The sequence below is a fragment of the Rhinopithecus bieti genome, unplaced genomic scaffold, assembly GCF_001698545.2.
Source record: "Rhinopithecus bieti isolate Rb0 unplaced genomic scaffold, ASM169854v2 scaffold_425, whole genome shotgun sequence".
In the NCBI taxonomy this organism is placed as follows: Eukaryota; Metazoa; Chordata; class Mammalia; order Primates; family Cercopithecidae; genus Rhinopithecus; species Rhinopithecus bieti.
In genome coordinates this window covers 3,761,163-3,781,551 of record NW_016803361.1, presented here as the reverse complement: position 1 = coordinate 3,781,551, position 20,389 = coordinate 3,761,163, and the positions used below count along the sequence as shown (strand labels likewise).

The 20,389-nt window shown below is 40.6% G+C and overlaps 1 protein-coding gene across 2 annotated transcripts in view; it reads right to left on the bottom strand.

The window, feature by feature from the left end:
* Positions 1–596: 596 nt before the first annotated feature.
* Positions 597–20,389, bottom strand: part of ENTPD7 (ectonucleoside triphosphate diphosphohydrolase 7) — a 57,384-nt gene continuing 37,591 nt past the window's right edge. For both annotated transcript variants that reach the window (XM_017880675.1, XM_017880669.1), the window contains 5 exons: positions 15,632–15,798; positions 13,067–13,391; positions 10,826–10,911; positions 9,198–9,359; positions 597–7,404 (listed from right to left, as the gene is read on the bottom strand). In XM_017880675.1, the coding sequence (XP_017736164.1) occupies positions 7,173–7,404; positions 9,198–9,359; positions 10,826–10,911; positions 13,067–13,391; positions 15,632–15,798 (972 nt within the window). In that variant the 3' untranslated portion in view covers positions 597–7,172. The remainder of the gene's footprint in view (positions 7,405–9,197; positions 9,360–10,825; positions 10,912–13,066; positions 13,392–15,631; positions 15,799–20,389) is intronic.

Sequence of the window (20,389 nt, the reverse complement as noted above, 5' to 3'; positions counted from 1 at the left end):
AATTGTCAGGTATTTCCTTATAGCAACGCAAGCAGACTAACACAGGTGATTCTTAGCAAAACAGTTTGTCAATTTTTCATAAATCCTGGACCCTGGGTGGGCTTATGCTATTGCCTAGAAGAAATTCCCAACTTCTCTTATTTGAATCTTAGAAAAATCCCAAAACCCAAGCCTAATCTAAGACCAATTAAGTCACAATCCCTGGAGGCAGTAAAGGGCATATTTTTGAAGTTCCCCAGGTGATTCAAACGTGCAGAAAAGTCTAGGGACCACCGGCTTAGGTCCTAATAGCCTAGTTACCTTAGAAAGTTCTTACTAGCTTATTCCCATTCCCTTCTAATATCCACCCCACCTTATCATTTGATCTGCTCTGTTGATCCTTAGTATGTTAGTAGGGTATGGTGTCTTCTGGATAGAATCCTTCAAAGAAAGGGAACTGTATTTCTGAGGCAAGTTCCCACACTATCCTCTCCTGATCCTCAAACCCAGGTTCTCCTTAGTTAATAACTGAGTCAGCAGAGGGCAGTATGACCCAACCCAAAGAACCATATATTAATGCTTCTACAGTTCCCTCCAAGGAAGTAGCAACTTGTAAGTTAAGGTTTCAGATGTTTTACTTCATTTTTCTTTTATTACAGATGATGAATATATTTGGAAAAACAACTGGTTGCATTTAGCTATATACCTGTATTATGCCATCTGTGAGCTTCCCGTGAATGATAATTATCTTAGTTATTTTTTTTTGTTTATGTTATTCCCAGCACTCCCAGTCACATATCAGATATTGAATTAGTGAATGCATGAATGGAAAATTGATAATTACAGATTGATGTCCCAAATACCTTTTTCAAAAAAAAAAGTCACGTACCTATAGGATTAAATAGATCTCCCTTAATATTTTCAAAGGTCTCTCTGCACTTATGCCCATTGTTTTTAAAACATAAAGGAAATTAAAACACATGGCTTTCTTAATCAATCTAGAATTTTTTGTCTATAACTTAGACTGACAAATTCTGTTGTAGCAGGGGTAATGATTAGCAACTCCATAAAGCAATGTTGGTTGCAGAGAACAACACTGATGATCATGATTTTAGGATAACCAATTCATCTACAGCTACCCTTGTGGTCCTGGGATAAATGGTGGGTTATATGTCAGCATATGTAACACATATACTCATGTCCCTGCATAAGGGACAATGCATTACCTCTCTAACACGCATCACACATTTTCCTCAACACTGACTTAAAATGTGTGTCAGTGAGAATTTTAAGAATTCAAAATTCAAGAAAATTATTGTTTAATGTGAAGCAGTAGAAAAACATAGAGTCTTAACAGCTCCCCAAAGCAATGTACTACAGGCAGCCTTTGGTTTTTTAAAGTGTGCAGTGTCTAGTTGTGGATCATAATGAAAAGATGTCTTTCACCACACTCCGCAGAGGCCATTGATCAAGGTAGAAATAAAGGGGGAGACATGGCATGTACTTCAGGACTTCAACTAAAGGGGAACTGTGGAATGAGAATTTCAAATACAACATAGTAACTGAAATACTAGAAACCAAAGTGTGTGTCTGGGATCCCTTCTTGCAGAAGCTAATAAGGGGCAGTCTTCACCAGCAGCAAGTGCTCTGTAGGAGGGGCCGCTTAGGAAAGGACCAGGGCTGCCTTGGAGTGGAGAAGGAGTGGGCCACCAGAGGGTATACAGTGGCTGCCCTACTTTAAGAGGCTCAGGAGCAGACATGTCTTTATGCTAGCCTGAAGTCATGCATATGTGGCTATACATAGCCTGTGATTCAGAAAATTTTTCAACTTTGGTGTTCATAAACATGGAAGGAATGATAGATTACATTTTAAAAGTGAAAGCCCTTGTAGTATGAGTAATGATTCAGTTTTATTAATAAAAGGATCTCCTTATTGCTCACATTTTCAGAAAAACAAAATGGTCAACTGGTGTGTTGTTCCTTCCCTGTCCCTCTAATAACAGTACTGACAAACTGGAAAATCATGAAATATTAGAGCAAAAGAGAAATGTGTACTAACACAAGAGAAGTCTGTTAGGATATAAGTAAGATAAAGTAGACAGAGTAGGCTTAAAATGAAGCTTGAACAAACCATCTGCGGAAACAGAAAACAGGGTAGATGGGACACCCAAACAGGGTGTCACAGCTTTCCAACTTAGATCCAGGGTTATGAGAGAGTGAGCCAAGAACACAACCTAAAAGTTTTCAATTTGAGGTATATTTACTGCTTGCTATTCTATAGTATTAATCAAAATATTATTGCTAATAATCCTGTTGTTATTAATCACAACTTTTGGTTTTGAGTCGTAGTTTTTAACAGCAATATTTTTTGTAACACCAGCAAAATTCTCACAAGTTTGACAGAGCCTATTGCCCCAGGGGCTGGACTCTGGCGCTAGCATCCCTAAGAGACTAATATGGGAGAATTTGAAACATCTGCTATTTGTACCATAATTCTTATTCCCAATCAACATTACACTACATACCACAGCAAAAAGGACAATTAGATACTAGTTTTGAATTAATTTGAAAAGTTCAAAGACAACAAAAAGAAACAGCCCTCTGTTTCTGTAACAGAGTCTGGAAACTGCCCAAGAATTACAATGAAGTTCTTTAATGAGGCAGATGTAATAGGCATTTAACCTTCATCTAGGCTGTAGTCATCTAATGAATTGCTTGGATGTTGTAGTAAAGGAAATTGTATAAAATTGTTATAAAAAGATGTATAAAATTTAAAAGTACAAAAAGAAATACAGGAACTAGAATAGATGTAGTGAAAACTTGGCACTATCTCTAACAAAGTATTTTTTTCAAAGTTGATTCCTAAATGTGAGCAAAGCAGTCATAAATGAATGTCAGAAGCAATCATAAAGATTGGGCATGGTTAGTGGTGGCCAGCTGTTTTATAAAGAATAGATTCTGTTTATACTTGCAGAAATATTCTGTTAATGAGGATTTCATTGTAGCTGACAAAGTAGTTGGCGTGTCTGTGTTACACAGAAACCCGGGGCCTAGAAGGCCAGTCACTATGACTTTGCACATATTACAACTGCTCTAGGCCTCAGTTTCATCACCCATATAAATCAAGGGGGTTGACCAGAAGACCTTTAAAATCCCAGCTTTGAAACTCTTCTGAAATTTATTGTGATTGCTATTAGAAACTCCATTCCCACCAACCTTATCATCAGGGGTTATGGATAAAATAGGAGGCTCTTTTGGGCAGCCTGGTCTTCTAAACCAAAGGACAAAATGCTTTTCCCAAAATCAAGATTTTTTTACCTTGTCTTCTGCCTTTAGTTTCTAATCTTGTCTAGCCACTTTGTTTGATAGATGAGAACCAAACCAGAGATGGCAAGTGACTGGCCTGAGGTACCAGAGCTAGTAAATGACAAAGCCAGAACTAGAATCCAGGTCTGCTATTCGTTAAGCCTACTGTTCTTTCCCTTAAGTGATACCACTCACTTGTCTTTCATCCCTGACAAAAAGCAGAACATAAAACTGTGAGAAGCATCTGTTTAGATGATACCAGTGAGAAGTATAAATTATTTCAAAAATTTAAATATGGATGTGATAATAAATGTTAATGTCTAAAAAGACCATTAGCAAGTGCATGGTAGACATTTTCAGCAATCACGGGCCATGATCTTGAAGTTAAAGGAATCTCTTAGGATGAGGAGGGGGTGGGGCAGGATACTTTGAAAGACATTTGGAGAATAAATAGAAGATTGGTGGAAAGTAATGAAAATTTCCCAGACCAGAATAGACACTGTGGACTAACAGAGCAGGGAGGGAAAGAGGAGGGCACGGGTTGAAGAACTATCTGTTAGGTACTATACTCACCACCTGGTGATGGGATCTGTACCCCAAACGTCAGCATCACTCAACATACTCATGTAACAAACCTGCACTTGTATCCCCTGAATTTGTTCCTTCGTGTGGGAACAAAAGTTTCCCAGATTAAGGAAATTCAAGGAGCTAAAGTACAGAGAGAAAAAATGGTATAATTTGGCTTAGAGTTAACTGCAACTTAAGTGAATGAAATGCCACATAAATGGGTATTTTACATATTTTCATTATGTTCTTGTGACAAGAATTTTGGGGAAAGTGATGGATTGTGCTGTCACAAGACTAAAAAGCATCACTACAAGCCACTGACTCCTATTTTGATATTTGTGACCTGTCTCAGTAATAACAAGAGTACGAAAACAGTTCAGGTTCATTGTCTCTGTTGAAACAAGAGTGGTTGGTAAGATTCAAAGGAACCAGTGGAATGTGAATTTTATGACACCATAATTATCTTCATGGGAGAACCACCAAAGTGCAGAAATGCAAATAGAAGAGAAATCTTTAAAAACCAAAGGGTATGGCAAGATAGATTTCTGCTCCTATAAGCAAATTATTTTATTATAAGGAAGCAATATATTTAAGTAATTGGCCCTCAGCAAGGAATAAGTGGCTTTTGTTAGTAGCTATTGAGATTTCATTTAAAATCTATTAATTGGGAGAATAGAAGAAACAAAGGAGCCAATACCAACAGTAACTATTCAGTTCTCTTGAGGGATATGATAAAATTTTCCTTCAGTACTGTGGAACTCCTGGAAGCCTTGCTCATGGTAATAAAGATAAGCCTAGATCCTATAATATTAAAATAATGAACAGGATATAACACATTAAACACTCCAAGACAATAAGAAATACATATATATTGAAAAAGTGATAAATATAGGTATCCTGAGATTCTCAACTATAAAAAGAACAGAGTAATATCAGTTTGAATAATACACATAAAATCCTTAAGAGTGTCTGGTACACAACAAAGGTTTAACAAATAATGGCTATTATTACAGCCAGGATGAAGAATACTAAGAGCTTTCAAATTAGACCAATCACTACTTCCCTGTTTCAAGTTCATTTTTAGTACATGAGTATGATCATTGTTAGCCAGTTAAGTAGCTTCTGATTAGATCATTGATTAGATCTCACAAGAAAACCACAGATAGTATATTGAAACCAAGATTAGGGCAAAAGAAAATGTTACCTGAGTAGGCAATGGCTAGCTAAAACATATTTTGACATTATTAAGCAGTGTTCATAAGGTTCATGGAGCACAGATAATAAAAGAAAATCAAATCAATGTAGAAGTCTTAAAAACCAAAGGAAATAGATATGAAAGAAGCCCTAATGAAAGGTAAGATATTTCCAAAGGAAACAGAGGCCAGGTGCAGTAGTTTATGCCTGTAATCCCAGCACTCTGGGAGGCCGAGGCAGGAGGATTGCTTGAGCCCAAGAGTTTGAGACCAGCCTAGACAACATAGTGAGACTCCATCTCTAAAAAATAAAAATAAAAAATTAGCTGAGTGTGGTGGTGCACACCTGTAGTCCCAGCTACTCAGGAGTCTGAGGTGGGAGGACTACTTGAGCCCAGGAGGTTGAGGCTGCAGCGAGCCATGATATTGCACCACTGCACTCCAGCCTGGGTGACAGCGTGAGGCCCTGTCTCCAAGGAAAAAAAAGGAACAGAGTCTTTGCATGTTTAGTCCATGTTTATCTAATTTTAAAACTATGTAAGACTGGTTATCTTCTTATTCCAACCAAGGGTCAGTATACTAATTTTTATCTTAGTTTATTTCTAGGATGATCTTAATTTCTTTTTCCCTGTTTTATGCAGCATTTAATTCCTTTCTGTTCCCAGTATGAAATTTATTTTGAAGAATTCTACTTTTTTTTCTTCAAAACCAGGGACTTTTTCCCCTATTAATCTAATCTCAGAAATCAAAGGTGACAAAAAAGAAAATGCTCCCACCCCTGGGAGCATATTCGTGGACAGGACATTCAAGGCTACATGTAGGAAAGGGTAAAACATAAGAAAGATTCCATATGGACCCCGATGAAGAGAAATCCTCATGCAATTTAATGGCTAAATGTGGAGGAGAAGCAAAACTCTGGAAGGGTAGTGGGTGAATGGCTTTTCCTCTCGCTTCATTAATGGAAGGGCTGTTTGTGACTGAGCAGTCTCTTAATAGAGGTTCTGAAAGTTGCTAGATGGCTTATTAACAGATGGTCTATTCCAAAGTTTAGAATTTGCTCCCTTTCAGACATTCCAAGAGTCAGAAATTGAGAAAACTTCTATTTCTCAGAAATAATTAATAAGAACTTTGATTTTATTGCCTTTGCCCACTCTCCTGATTCTTCCCCTTTTCTTTAAAAACAACTCAAATACATTCCCCAAACTACATACTGATTTTAGCAGTGAAATAAAAGAACTCTCTTTGTATCTTCTTGTTTAAGGGCTCACAAAAACAGGCCTAGGGAACAGTGACCTAAAATCAGACAAATCCAGGTTCCCAGTCCCCATCACAGTTTCTCCACCCTGCTAACACACTTAAGGCTCAAAAAGCAAAATTAATGCCCAAACAGCCTGTGAGGCACATAAAAATGGAAAAATTTTCTATCCTTGTCATACCAGACATCAGATAAGATACTAAAATCTTCCACAGACCATTCATTTAGTAGGGGTTCTAACCTTTAAAATCATGTAAAACATCATCAACACTATGACAACGATCTTGGATCACACCCATGATGGCTTCTTTGTCAAGTAAGCAAGGAAGTTAATATCATTTTGGTGCCTGGAAATTCCTGTGTGGTCCATTGAACTGCAGAGATCTTGGATCCCTATTAAAGGCTGTGGATCTCCACATAAATGATATCTCTGTTACAGAGAAAGAAGGGGCTGCTGCACTTGCTAGAATGTCTCTGGCTTTGTATCAGATGCTACAAGTTTCATTTCAACCAGGCTTCCAGTGTGCCCAATGCCAAACTTCATGCTTTAGCAAGGGAAGAAAAGGTGAGATTTCAGGAACACACCAGACCTCTCAGAAGAAGGAGTCGAAGCCTGCTTCACTTGGGCAAAGCTTGGTCCCCCATATTAGCACCAATCTCCTGTCATTTAGTTCCTCACAGATTAAATTATAGCTTCTCTCAGAGAAGACCTGGGTACTGAGAAGGAATTATGGTAGAAAGTGAAGTAGAAATTCCAAGGGCAAATATCTACAAGGTCAGGCATCACAGCATCTGAGGCCATATAAGAAAGTGGAGGAATTCAATGAGCAGCAACTTGGGGGTGCTCAAGCTTCTCTAGTCCTGGTCCAGCCTCACGGCCCCACCTGTACTCCCATCATGGGCACCACCTCTTCAAGCCACAGCAAGTCCAATGGAGCTGAGGCTCGTGTTTGTCGGTGGTGAATTCGCCGTAGCCGCAAAAGGTATAGGACGATGGCCAGTAGCACCACCAGGATACAGGCAAAGAAGAGATAGTGGTTGTATACAAAGGAGAGACGGAACCAGCTACCATGGGCTTGTCGGACACCTTCCTGCCGAAGATCCCTAGGGAAGAAATAAGAATTTGTAGGTGGAAAAAAATTAAGTTTCAGAGGGAGACATTTACTCTGATTTGAAAGGCCCAGTAGTGTTATCACGTTTATTCCATCCACATAAGCATTTTATGACACCAGCTCCACAGAGCAGGCAAAACTGAAGAACATCCCCCACCCCAGGAGCCCTTCTGTGTCTTCCTTCCCATGGCCTCCAGAAGGGACCTCCAGGCTTACACCCTCCAGAATCTAAGCCAAGATGGGAAGGCCTTTGAAACCAAAGCCAAAAAAATGAACAGAAAGGCTAGATTGGTCACCTGTAACATAAGTCTTAAAATATGGTTATAAATACAGTACTAATGAGAATAGGGGATCCCCTGAATCCAATAAAGAAATCAGAGTGTGTCTAAATCCTTTTTTAAAAGTTGGTATGCAGCCAAGTGCAGTGGCACATGCCTATAGTCAAAGTACTTTGGGAGGCCAGGCCAGGAGAATTGCTTGAAGCCAGGAGTTCAAAACCAGCCTGGTCAACATAACAAGACCCCATGTCTGCAAAAGAAAAATTTAAAAATTAGCTGGGCATGGTGGCGAGCACCTGTACTCCCAGTTCCTCAGAAGGCTGAGGCGGGAGAATCACTTGAGCCCAGGAGTTCAAGGTTGCAATGAGCTATGAACACAGCACTGCCACCACACACAGCCTGGGCGACAGAGCAAGACCCTGTCTCAAAAAAAAAAAAAAAAAAAAAAAAAAAAAAAAAAAAAATTAAAAATAAAGGAACTATGTTTTCCCTAGGATCTAGGATATATCTAGATAAAGCTGTTACCTGATCAACTGTATGACAAAAATAAGGCAACATGAAAACCAAGTGCAATGGTCCACCTCGCTAGAACAGAATCCACTCTTCAGTGGTCCAGATCCCACATCTAGTTCTGTCTGGTTTGACCTGCAGTGTTCTTCTAGAATGTGAATCTCTAAACTGAAAGACTTCATAAAAAATATGGATGTATGCCTTTTCTGCACAGATGAGAACTGGCAAATGCTGGGACGGTGCTTGTGCGTGACAGTAACCAGCCTGTTAACCGGGGTACACGCTCCAGTTGTGGGCAACCCCCACCTAGCCCACTTCCCTCACTGCTATCACCTGCCTGGCTTCTGATGGTATTGAGTTTAGAGGAATAGACATCAAAGATACAAAATTCATCTGAGTTTCTCTGAAATAGTCCAGGGTACAGAGTACCTAAAAATTGTCCCAAATATCTTGCAGTACATAAAGGTAAGGCATCAGGCTACCAGTTTGATGAAAGTAGCCCCACTAAAAACATCTCACATCCTTTATTCTAATTCTGACCCACCAAAAAGCCTTCTAAGTCAATGACACAGTGTCTGGAGTGCCTCCCTACGTTATGAAAGATTGCTCTAGACATCCCACCCCTGTTCTTTTGTCAGATGTGTTTTCCAGGGTAACCCAAGAATGACATTTTAGCTTGTCAGTTTCTTGGAAGTGATTAGTAAGAGTTCAGTCCTAAAGACTGATTTGTTGTGGGTAAACAAATAAAGCTGGATTTCTGAAACAGCAAAGCTGAGTAACAGACTCCAGACCAGTAATGCTCAACCTTCTTTCTGTTCGAGCATGCCTGGTAGTAATAGTGGCTCACGTGGAAGTAAAGGAGTTTGTTTTTGTGAGGAGGTAGGGAGGAAGGTCATTTAAGACCTATTCTAAGCTGGTTAAAATAAATAAACTGATTCTGAGGCATCAACTGATATCCTCTGAGTTCAAGATACCAGATTAGTGAGTCTTACTTTACCTGAGTGGTAAGAATCGTGTTTTATATAGAATGGCTCCCAGCGTCCACTGAACCTCTCGGTCATACACCAGCTGGGCTGTCCGCAGGTTTGGGTAGTCATAGGGAAAGTGGAATCCTTCATGTAAGACTTGGTACATCCAAGCTGATTTAAAACACTGGTATCTGTGTGACAAAAATAATTAAATTTTAAAAAAAGAGAAAAGAATTCTAATACTTTCCTTTGCAATAAGCCACTGTGTATTCCCACCAGTTATTAAAAGACCTACCTCCTCCCGTTTCACCTTCCTCACCTCTAAGTGGGTTATTTCTAAGTCAGCCTGCTTATCTTGTGTTTACCTCAAAGGCAGTAATGATACTGTGGCTGTGTTCTTTTTCTTTAAGAGTCCCTATCTTCAGAGAGCATATTGAAATATCTACAGATGTAATTATATGATGTTTGGGATTTGCTTCGAAACAACCCAGTTGTAGTAAGAGGGGGATTGTGGGTGGGAAAACAGATAAAAACAAAGATAGGCCAGGAGCCGATAACTGTTAGTAGGAAAGCAGGGTGACAGGTTCACAGGAGTTGATTACACTCTTCTAGTTTTATTTATGTTAAACAATTTTTATTTTTTATTCTATTATTATTATTTTTTTGAGACAGAGTCTCCCTCTGTCACCCAGGCTGGAGTACAGTGGCATGATCTCGGCTCACTACAACCTCCACCTCCTGAGCTCAAGCAATTCTCCCTGCCTCAGCCTCCCAAGTAGCTGCAATTACAGGCACCTGCCACCATGCCCAGCTAATTTTTGTATTTTTAGAGGAGATGGGGTTTTGCCATGTTGGCCAGGCTGGTCTTGAACTCCTGACCTCAGGTGATCCACCCGCCTCAACCTCCCAAAGTGCTAGGATTACAGGCATGAACCATGCCCGGCAATGTTAAACAATTTTTAACTAAAATATTTAAAAATGAAAGGACCAATGAACCATACTGGCAAAATGTTATTTGCTGAAGCTCTGTGATAGTTACATGAGGGTTTATGTTGCTATTCTCTCTGCTGTTCTATATATTTGATATTATCTATAATACAAAGTTTAAAAAAAATCATCACTTTTGGCCGGGCCCGGTGGCTCATGCCTGTAATTCTAGCACTCTGAGAGGGTGAGGCAGGCGGATCACTTGAGCTCAGGAGTTCAAGACCAGCCTGGCAATCCTGCAAAACCCTGTCTCTACAAAAAATACAAAAATTGGCCAAGCATGGTGGCACGTGCCTATAGTCCCAGCTACTTGGGGGGCTGAGGCAGGAGAATCACTGGAACCTAGGAGGTGGAGGTTGCAGTGAGCTAAGATTGTGCCACTGCACTCCAGCCTGGGCGACAAAGTGAGACCCTGTCTCAAAAAAAAAAAAAAATCACTTTTGATGTCAAATCACTTGATGAGAACTCTGTTTGGTAAGCACTGATTTCCTCTGGCTTTGCTATAATAGGCTCATTATTTTGGCCCCTATCCCTTGGAAAATCAAATCTGGAATAATCAAATGCTCCCTCAACATGAAATCTAATCTGCATTATTGCTCACTCTCTCTCCATTACAATCTGCCATCTAGATTTTAAGGCCACATCTAAGGAGGAAAGGGAAGTGACTTACTTGAGTCGATGCTCATCTGCATGTGATGAAAAGAGGCCATTCTTGAATCTCTGAGTTAGTACTGACCAAGCCATGCCACAGTAATCCTGGATCAACCACAGAAATAGTTCAACATAAATTTGGAGGCAAACTCTCTACCTTCCCCACAGTCACAGCTGTTCCATTTCTAAAGTTACTTGTGGGCTACTAGCTGACAAAGGAAAACAGAAACGGCATATTCACTCACTAAACACTGTGCCATACCCCTGTTTATTCCATCATCCCATGTCTAGCACCAAGCCAGCCTGATGTGGTTTCTGAGCCTCTTAGGCTTCAGAGGGGATGAGGTTAGGACTAACAAATAGCAACATCAAAAGCCAAAGATAGTTTCATCCTACTCCACATAGGACTGACATGAGCAGGGAGAGCAGATGGAAGAGGATGGTTAGAAACCTGTCATTGGCCTCCCTCAGTGTTGTAATTCTCACCAAAAGAATCATTCCTTTTGGTTTGTTCAGTGAACTAACATTTACTGAATGTCTCCTATGTGTCAGGTGCTGTTCTAGATGTCAGGGAATCATGCAGTAAATAAAACACAAAAATTCCTGTCCTCAGGAAGCTTACATTCTAGTGGTAGGAGACAGACAATAAACACACACACACACACACACACACACACACACACACACACACACACAGTACGCTGGATAACATAAATGCTCAGGGAAAAATAAAGCAGGAAAGGGCAACAGGTAATATGGGGAGCGTTGTCATTTTGGATAGATTTTGGATAGAGTGGTCCCAGAAGGTGGCTCTGGGAAGATAACGTTTGAGTCAAAGTTAAAAAGGTAAGGGAACAGAATCGCTCTTTTACCTGGAAAAGATAACATATTAAGCCACTAGCCATGTTGGCAAGCAATAACTTGAGCCTTTTGGTGTTCAAGGGAATAGAATTTGAAGAAGTTTTGAGATAAGAGAGTCAGGCCATGGATAGTTAGGGAACTCTGGGCTCCAGAAAAAAAGGGAGCATGAAGGTCTTCCTGGAGGCTGGAGAGAAAGGAGCAAATACAAACCAGGTATCCCACAATATTTCTTAAGGACTGTCTTTTGGGAACAGAATGGTACAGATACTGCAGATATTATTCTGCTGGAAGCCTTACACTAAGAGAACCCTAGAGAATTGTAAGAAAGAAAGAAAGGAAGGCAGGGAATAAGGAAGGAAGGGAGGGAGGGAAATATGAGGAGAGGCTGGGTGCGGTGATTCACGCCTGTAATTTCAGCACTTTGGGAGGCCAAGGTGGGCAGATCACCTGAGGCCAGGGGTTCGAGACCAGCCTGGCCAACATGGCAAAACCCCATCTCTATTAAAAATACAAAAATTAGCCAGGTATGGCGGTGGGCATCTGTAATCCCAGCTATTCAGGAGGCTGAGGCAGGAGAATCACTTGAACCCGGAAGGCAGAGGTTTCAGTGATCTGAGATCGTGCCACTGCACTCCAGCCTGGGCTACAGAGCAAGACTCCATCTCAAGAAAAAAAAAAAAGAAATATAAGGACAGATTCTCCCATTAGTTTATCTGATGAAAAACACAGAGATACACAACAATTCAAAGAGATGGCCCTAAATTAAGCAGAAAATGATAGAAAGCTGGCTAAACTTTTATCTGTCCAGGTAACCAATGATTTAAGCTTATACGATGCTTAAGTCCTATATATGCTCAAAGCAAATTTTTACTCCTTCTCTATTTTAAATCTAAACAAACTTCCATCATCATTGCTTTTTACAACATCTGATATTCCCAGGGAACCCATACCACTCTAGCCTCTTAATACCTCAAACCAAAAGAAAGATGGACTTGCCTCTCTGGGTGATATCATCTCCAAAAGCACATTACAACAGAGAATAGCTAGCAAGGGGAAAAATACTGGAGGTGACATTTCTTGGGCATAAACATTAAATAAGATTATTGGACAGCTGAAGAAAAGCCATTAGCCAACACAAAAATTTTACACCTGGGTAATAATTTGGGTGATACGACATCCATGGAAACTAAATTTAGTTAATTAGAAGGCAGTACAGCATAGCTAGATCCTTAAGTTCTCTGAGTCCACTTCCTCATCTGTAAAATCAGGGTCAAAGGGCTCCTGCAAAGAACAAGTGAGATTCTGTATTTAAAGCCCTTTGCACAGCACCTGGCACAGAGTGAGGCATTCAATAAATGGCTGCTGCCAGCATAAGCCATGTTTATCATTAATAATTTACCTGAGCAGCCTTGGCAAATGTTGGCCCATGATAGCGGCCACCAATGCGCAACACATCCTCTGTACAGTAAAAAAACTCAGAGAAGCCGTAGAACTCGCTGTTGTTGAAGTCAATTGGCGATTGATAGATGCCATTGAGTGAGGCCTGGCTGGTGTTGGAGCGAGCCAGCAGGGGGCTCAGCATTGCCCCACAAGACACCCAGTCTCCTCTTCCTCGGACATGCAAGACTTGGCTGTTCCTCTCCACCACATCTGTGAGTCCCACCGGCAGGCAGGGATCCAGAAATGGATTGTCGGGACTCAGACCTGTCTTCTGACCCAGCAATCTGCCACAATGACAAAAACAAACAAACAAAAAGTGAGAGGAATATGGTGATCAATTCTGTTCGACGTTTTAGTCAACATGTGTATTTCCTAGTGTGTAGTGAAATTGGAGACGTGAATCTGCTGTTCTCCATCTGGTCTTCATTCCCACACACCTCTTAAAAGTGCAAAGAACCTTATCATGCGGAGTGTGGTTCTAATGTTTAAAAATACAACTGGTAGGGGATGAGGTGGGAAGGGCTGTGGGGAGAGATTCCTGAAGAGCGGACCACGGCAGTGGTCCATCTGCAATGGCTGGCAATGGTGATGGACTCCACACCTGCCTCTGAATGAGCAGTGCTGGAACAGAACAGGCACAGCACCAGCTCCAGGAAGCCACCTACAGAGCCTGGAGCCTCTGAGTGGGGAGAAGAGTGGAAAGCTTTGATTCCCACCATGGCTGTAACACAGTTCCAGTTATTTCGAGTTTATACTTGCCTAGCAACCATATTCTCATTCCTCAAAAAGATGAGTATGAAGATCTGTCCAAGGACAGAAATTAAGTTGGGGTCCAAATAACTTTGCCAATTGCAGTTAATTATTCATCAGTTCCTAAACAGATGTTGAAGAGTAGACTTCTTAGAATGAGAATGTACCCACAAGAGTAAAGACTGAGGGTAAGAATGGAATGAAGCAGTACAACAGAACACTTTACAACAACTGGAACCGACTATTTTAAGGATGTGACACCAACTGTAAGGAAAACTCAGAAAATTGTTATTGAGAAGACAAAATGATCATTTTGCCATCTCAGGCAACAGGTTAGTAGACTGGCAGCTATGCAAGATATGCCTTTTACTCATCAATCACCTGAAGTAGGTGACTTAGCTACTTGGCAAGAAAATACCAATGCATGGGAAGAAGAAGATGCAGTCTAGCAAGAAGTAGTACGGAGGCAGCAGAAAACAGCAGACAGAAAAGAAAGCAGTAGAACAATAAAAGAAGAAAATGGAAAAGGAAGCACAGCAGCTAATGAAGAAGAAAAACCAAAACTGGTGTGACACTTTCACAGCAAATGATCTTCAAACATCATAGTGCCAGCAGGAGACATCTGAGCACCTCAACCCAAGCAATGTTTGTATAGATTTAGGAGTACTGTCAGAACACAAACACACCACTTGATTTTAATGCATTTGTCAATCATCCAAGGCACCAGGATTCATCCAAGGCACCAGGATTCACCCAAAGCACCTTGAAACTCCTAGAGACTAAGACTTACAAAAACAAAAAAGCCTTATGGGACAATATTTTCTTCAACATGCTGTAAATATAAGATAATTGATTGCTGTGGATAAATCATTACAAACGGGATATACCAGTACCTCTTCAAGCTAGTGTTCCTAGCTAAATGGTTAAGTATACATAGGTAAGTGTGTTGTTTGCTTAGTATCAGCCCTGCCCTTTCACCTGTGGTCCTTCTCTCAGTGATTGGGTTTCTCATCCTTCTGGTTACCTAGGCTAGACCCTCAGCACTGCTGACCATCCTCCCTGCCCTACCTACACCACCACAAACAATCACCCAATTACACCGGTTTTCATTCCAAAATTTTGTGTAAATTTTATCATGGAAAGAACTCTGCTTTCTCTTATGCTTTCCTTCAATGTGCATAATGATAAAATAAATAATTGTACATACTTAAACAAGAAATCCCACCACATTATGGTCTAACTACTTCATCTGGTACTCAGATGAAGAATCTGTGATCTGTCCAATGCTAAAGGAAAAATTAACTATTCTGAATTTGATGAGAGACCAAATTTTAACTACGCTTGCTTTTTATCTTTTAGACATACTACAGAACTGAACTCCCACTAAAGATGCAACTGCACTGTAATTCAACAAACATGTCTTAAACACTTCCCTGCAGAAGGAACTGCTGGCAGCTACACTATATATTGTACATAATTGGCAATTTAATTCATCTCCCTTTTCCCATGATGTCAGGTCTGAATATGGGAAACAGCAAGAGATCACAATAAGCTACTGTACTTTATTAGTCCTAATAACAAAGATCAGAACGTACCCTCACCCAGAGTGGGACTGCTAATAGAGGTCTTTAAGAGATGCTACCCCATTGGCAGGGGTAGTCAGAAAGAAGGAGGAAGCAGGGACTTACCTATCTTAGGAGGATGTGAATATTTCTCCCTAATATCTGCAGCCTGACATTATATTTCAGAAACTCAGATCCCATGTCAAATGTACCTGTTTTTGTTAAGAGTTTCATTCAGAACAAGGTCTTCGTAGCGCTGCCGGGCAAAGTTGCCTCCGAAACCCAGAAAAGTTGTGACGTAAACCCTATATACGTGTTCAGTGTGTTGCACGTCACAGCCCAGGTTGAACTCAGCCAGCAGGATCTTCGCAGCTTCTTCCTATAATACAATACCAAGAGAAAAAAGGGAATTTCAGTTTTGGTTGCCTTCTAGAAAGCTATGACATTGCTAATACACCATTGCTATGACTACTCTTTGAAACATCTTAAGCATTCTTTCATCTTCAAAGCATTATTTTAAACAAAGATACAAAATGACAAGACTGCACCAAAAGGTACAAATTAGACACTAAATTAAAACTAAATAAGAAATTAGAAACCCAAAACACTATCTGTAGTTATATACGGGGTAGAATTACTACAGATATCATTTTCTCACATGTATTTTTCTGTATTTTCTAATTCCCCATAATGGGAATGTGTTATTTTAATAATTAGGAAAAAATCCTTTAATAAAATTAATTTAAGGAATTCTGTGGATCATCATAAGATCTATTCTGTGGACTTTTCTTTTTCTTTTCTTTTCTTTTTTCTTTTCTTTTCTTTTTTTTTCTTTTTGAGACAGAGTCTTGCTGTGTTGCCAGGCTGGAGTGCAGTGCCTCGATCTCAGCTCACTGCAACCTCTGCCTCCTGGGTTCAAGCAATTCTCCTGCCTCAGCCTCCTGACTAGCTGGGACTATAGGCACGTGCCACTGTGCCCAGCTAATTTTTGTATTTTTAGTCGAGATGGGTTTTACTATGTTGGCCAGGATGGTCTTGATATTCGAGCAATTCTCCTGCCTCAGCCTCCTGACTAGCTGGGACTACAGGCACGTGCCACCGTGCCCAGCTAATTTTTGTATTTTTAGTCGAGATGGGTTTCACCATGTTGGCCAGGATGGTCTTGATCTCTTGACCTCATGATCCACCCTCCTCAGCTTCCCAAAGTGCTGGGATTACAGGCGTGAGCCACTGCGCCCGGTTCTGTGGCCTTTTCTAAAATTATCCAAGAAGCCCTAAGGTTCCTTGTGACAGGTTTGGGATTGGGAAAGTTCAATTTTATTGTACCTCCAGTGAAAAGGTCCTATATTTTTTTCTTGAACCTCAAGGGCAGAGGCTGAATTAATCATATTCCCCAGCTCATCCCACGTTATCATGGCAAAGCCTCTCTTTTGCTTTATTTATTTATTCCCTTTTATCTTCATACTTACTGTCATTCCCACTCTCTGCCATGGGCAACCATTCTAATGTGTTATGTATAATTTTTGTATATATGTATTATTATAAAATGAGGATTCTTCTTGTTTTGAATGTATTGTTTTTAATTTGTGAAAATGCCATTGTGCCTGCAATTTCACTCCAAGGTATATACCAAGAGATCCAAAAATTGGAATGGGCGTGGTGGCTCACGCCTGTAATCCCAACATTTTGGGAGGCCGAGGAGGGTGGATCACTTGAGGTCAGGAGTTTGAGACCAGCCTGGCCAACATGGTGAAACCCCGTCTCTACTAAAATACAAAAATTAGCCAGGCATGGTGGCAGGTGCCTGTAATCCCAGCTACTCAGGAGGCTGAGGCAGGAGAATCGCTTGAACCTGGGAGGCAGAGGGTGCAGTGAGCCGAGATCATGCCATGGCACTCCAGCCTGAGTGACAAGAGCGAAACCCCATCTCAAAAAACAAACAACAACAACAACAACAACAACAACAAAACCTATGTACATAGAAAAATGTGTACATGTTCACAGCAGCACTGTGCATAATACCCCAAAAGGGAAAACCACTGAAATGTTCATCAGCTGATAAATGGATAAACAAAATACAGCATGGTTGGTCATACGATGGAATGTTACTCAGCCACAAAAGGGAATGAAATACTCATACCATGAGATGGATGAACCTTGAAAACATTTTGCTAAATAAAAGAAGCCAGACGTAAAACACCACATATTGTATGATTTCATTTATACAAAATGTCCGGAATAGGCAAATCCACTGGAGAGAGGGGATGAATAGTTGTCAGGGGTAGGGAGAGAAGAGAATGAGGAGTGACTGCTAATGGGAAATGAGTAGGGAGTGAATATAAGGTTTCTTTTTAGGGTGATGAAAATGTTCTGGAATTCAATAGTGGTGGCTACACAACCTTGTGAGTGTATATAACTTTGTGAATTGTACAAAAAAAGATATTAGGCATTCAGGATTATTTAAAATGTTTTAAATGCTAGTGCATTGTCTCATAGTTTCTTTCAGTTTTACCAAGTGCTAGGATTCATCTTGAAGAGCCATTATATTGCCATATGTAATTTTTTTTTTTCGGTTTTTTTTTTGAGACAGGGTCTCACTCTGTCACCCAGGCTGGAGTGCAGTGGCATGATCTCGGCTCACTGCAACCTCTGCCTCCCAGGTTCAAGCGATTCTCCTGCCTCAGCCTCCTGAGTAGCTGGGATTACAGGTGCACACCACCATGCCCAGCTAATTTTGTATTTTAGTAGAGACAGGGTTTCACCATGTTGGCCAGGCTGGTCTTAAACTCCTGACCTCAGGTGATCCACCCGCCTCAGCTCCCAAAGTGCTGGAATTACAGGCATGAGCCACCATGCCTGCCTGCTATATGTAAATCTAATTTGTTGCTTACAAGTATGCATTCTGTACCAGTGTTGCTTTCCGTAACAGTGTTGCTTTCTAAATCTGCACACACACAGAAGTCATTTAAGATTTGAAGCCCCAGTGCCACTTGTCACCTATTTCTTAGTATCAGAACCATGCCTTTGTATTACCTGTTGAATACATACTGACAAATATAGACTAAAAAGTATCACAACCTAGTTAGTCCCCCACATTTCCAACCCCAGCATGAAATTCTCTGCTGACTGCTAAACTCACATTTCCAATAGTCCTGTGGATATTCTGACACATATGTTCCTTGGGTATCTTAAATTCAACATACCCAAAATCAAAGTCATTAGTTTTACAACTTCTGAACTAGAAGACCAGATAGATGTTCTCATCCAGATCTCTCAGGACAATACTGTTTGCTTAATATCACCCCTGCCTTTACCCCTGTGGCTGTTCTCTCAGTGAATGGGTTCCTCAGTCTTCTGGTTATCTAGGATAGATCCTCAGCACTGCTGGCCATCCTCCCACCCTACTCACATCACCACAATCAGTCGCTCAATTACATTGGTTTTTCACTCCAAACTATCCCCTGAAATCTGTCCCCTCCCTTTTGTTTCCACTTACTTTGTCTAACTCACTCAAGGTTCTGTGACCTATATTCTTTCTCCTACTGACACAAAAATTCTTTCACTACAAAAAACAGATCAGATCACAGCCACACAATTAACATCGTCACAAAATTCAGAGCTGGCAAGGACCTTCACGTTTAATTATTTTATAAATGATGAAACTGAGGCCCATGTGACTGCCTTACTCAAAAACCTTTGGTGGTTTTCCACTATCTATGGAAATAAAAGCCAGTCCCCCTATGATAGCACTCAATACTGCTCATGATTTAGCTCAATCTTATCTTCCCAGCCTTAACTACTAGCACACCTGAAAATCCTATACTGTAAAAGGCTATTCGTCATTCCCTGGACATTCTGGCCTCTCTGCTGCTTTTTCTGTGCCTTTGTACATAGTGTTCCCACCATGCAGGTGGCCTTCTCTCAGCCTCTACTATGCAAACAAAAAAGCCTACTCTCCTCCAAGGCCCAGGTAAATACTTTACCTTCCATGAAGTCAGAATGGCTCCCATTCAACTTTGCAAACCAAGTTGGCCCTGCCAGTCCCCATATTGCCACAGCTCTCTGTTTAAACCAGATGGTCTCAATGATGGGCAATGTCCACTCTGCCCCACACATCTGGCAATGTCTAATGTCTGGAGACACTTTTGATTGTCACAACTGGAAGAGGGAGGGTTGTTACTGACATCTGGTAGAGGAAAGAGATATCATATGATGCATGGGATAACCCCTGATGACAAAGAATTATCTGACCCAAAATGTCAAGAGTGCCAAGGATGAGAAGCCCTGGTTTAGACCAAGTTAAGCACTGTTACAGTCTCCCAGATATCACAAGCTGTCTCCACTGACAGATAAATTATAAGTTTTTAGGGACAGTGAAATTAACTTGTCTATTCCTTGTACATAATGTTGTCTATTCCTTGCACAAAACAGGTGCACATAACAGGTGTACATAATGGGTATACAAAAAGTACCTGTGTAGAATGAAACTTCTCCCTCAAAATACATTTTAAAAAATTTTCTCAAAATACATTTTAAAAAATTTTTTATTATTATACTTTAAGTTCTAGGGTACATGTGCACAACATGCAGTTTTGTTACATATGTATACATGTGCCATGTTGGTGTGCTGCACCCATTAACTCATCATTTACATTAGGTATATCTTCTAATGCTCCCCCCCCCGCCACAACAGACCCCAGTGTGTGATGTTCCCCATCCTAGTCCAGTGTTCTCATTGTTCAGTTCCCACCTATGAGTCAGAACATGCAGTGTTTGGTTTTCTGTCCTTGTGACAGTTTGCTCAGAATGATGGTTTCCAGCTTCATCCACGTCACTACAAAGGACATGAACTCATCCTTTTTTATGACTGCATAGTATTCCATGGTGTATATGAGCCACATTTTCTTAATCCAGTCTATCACTGATAGACATTTGGGTTGGTTCCAAGTCTTTGCTATTGTGAATAGTGC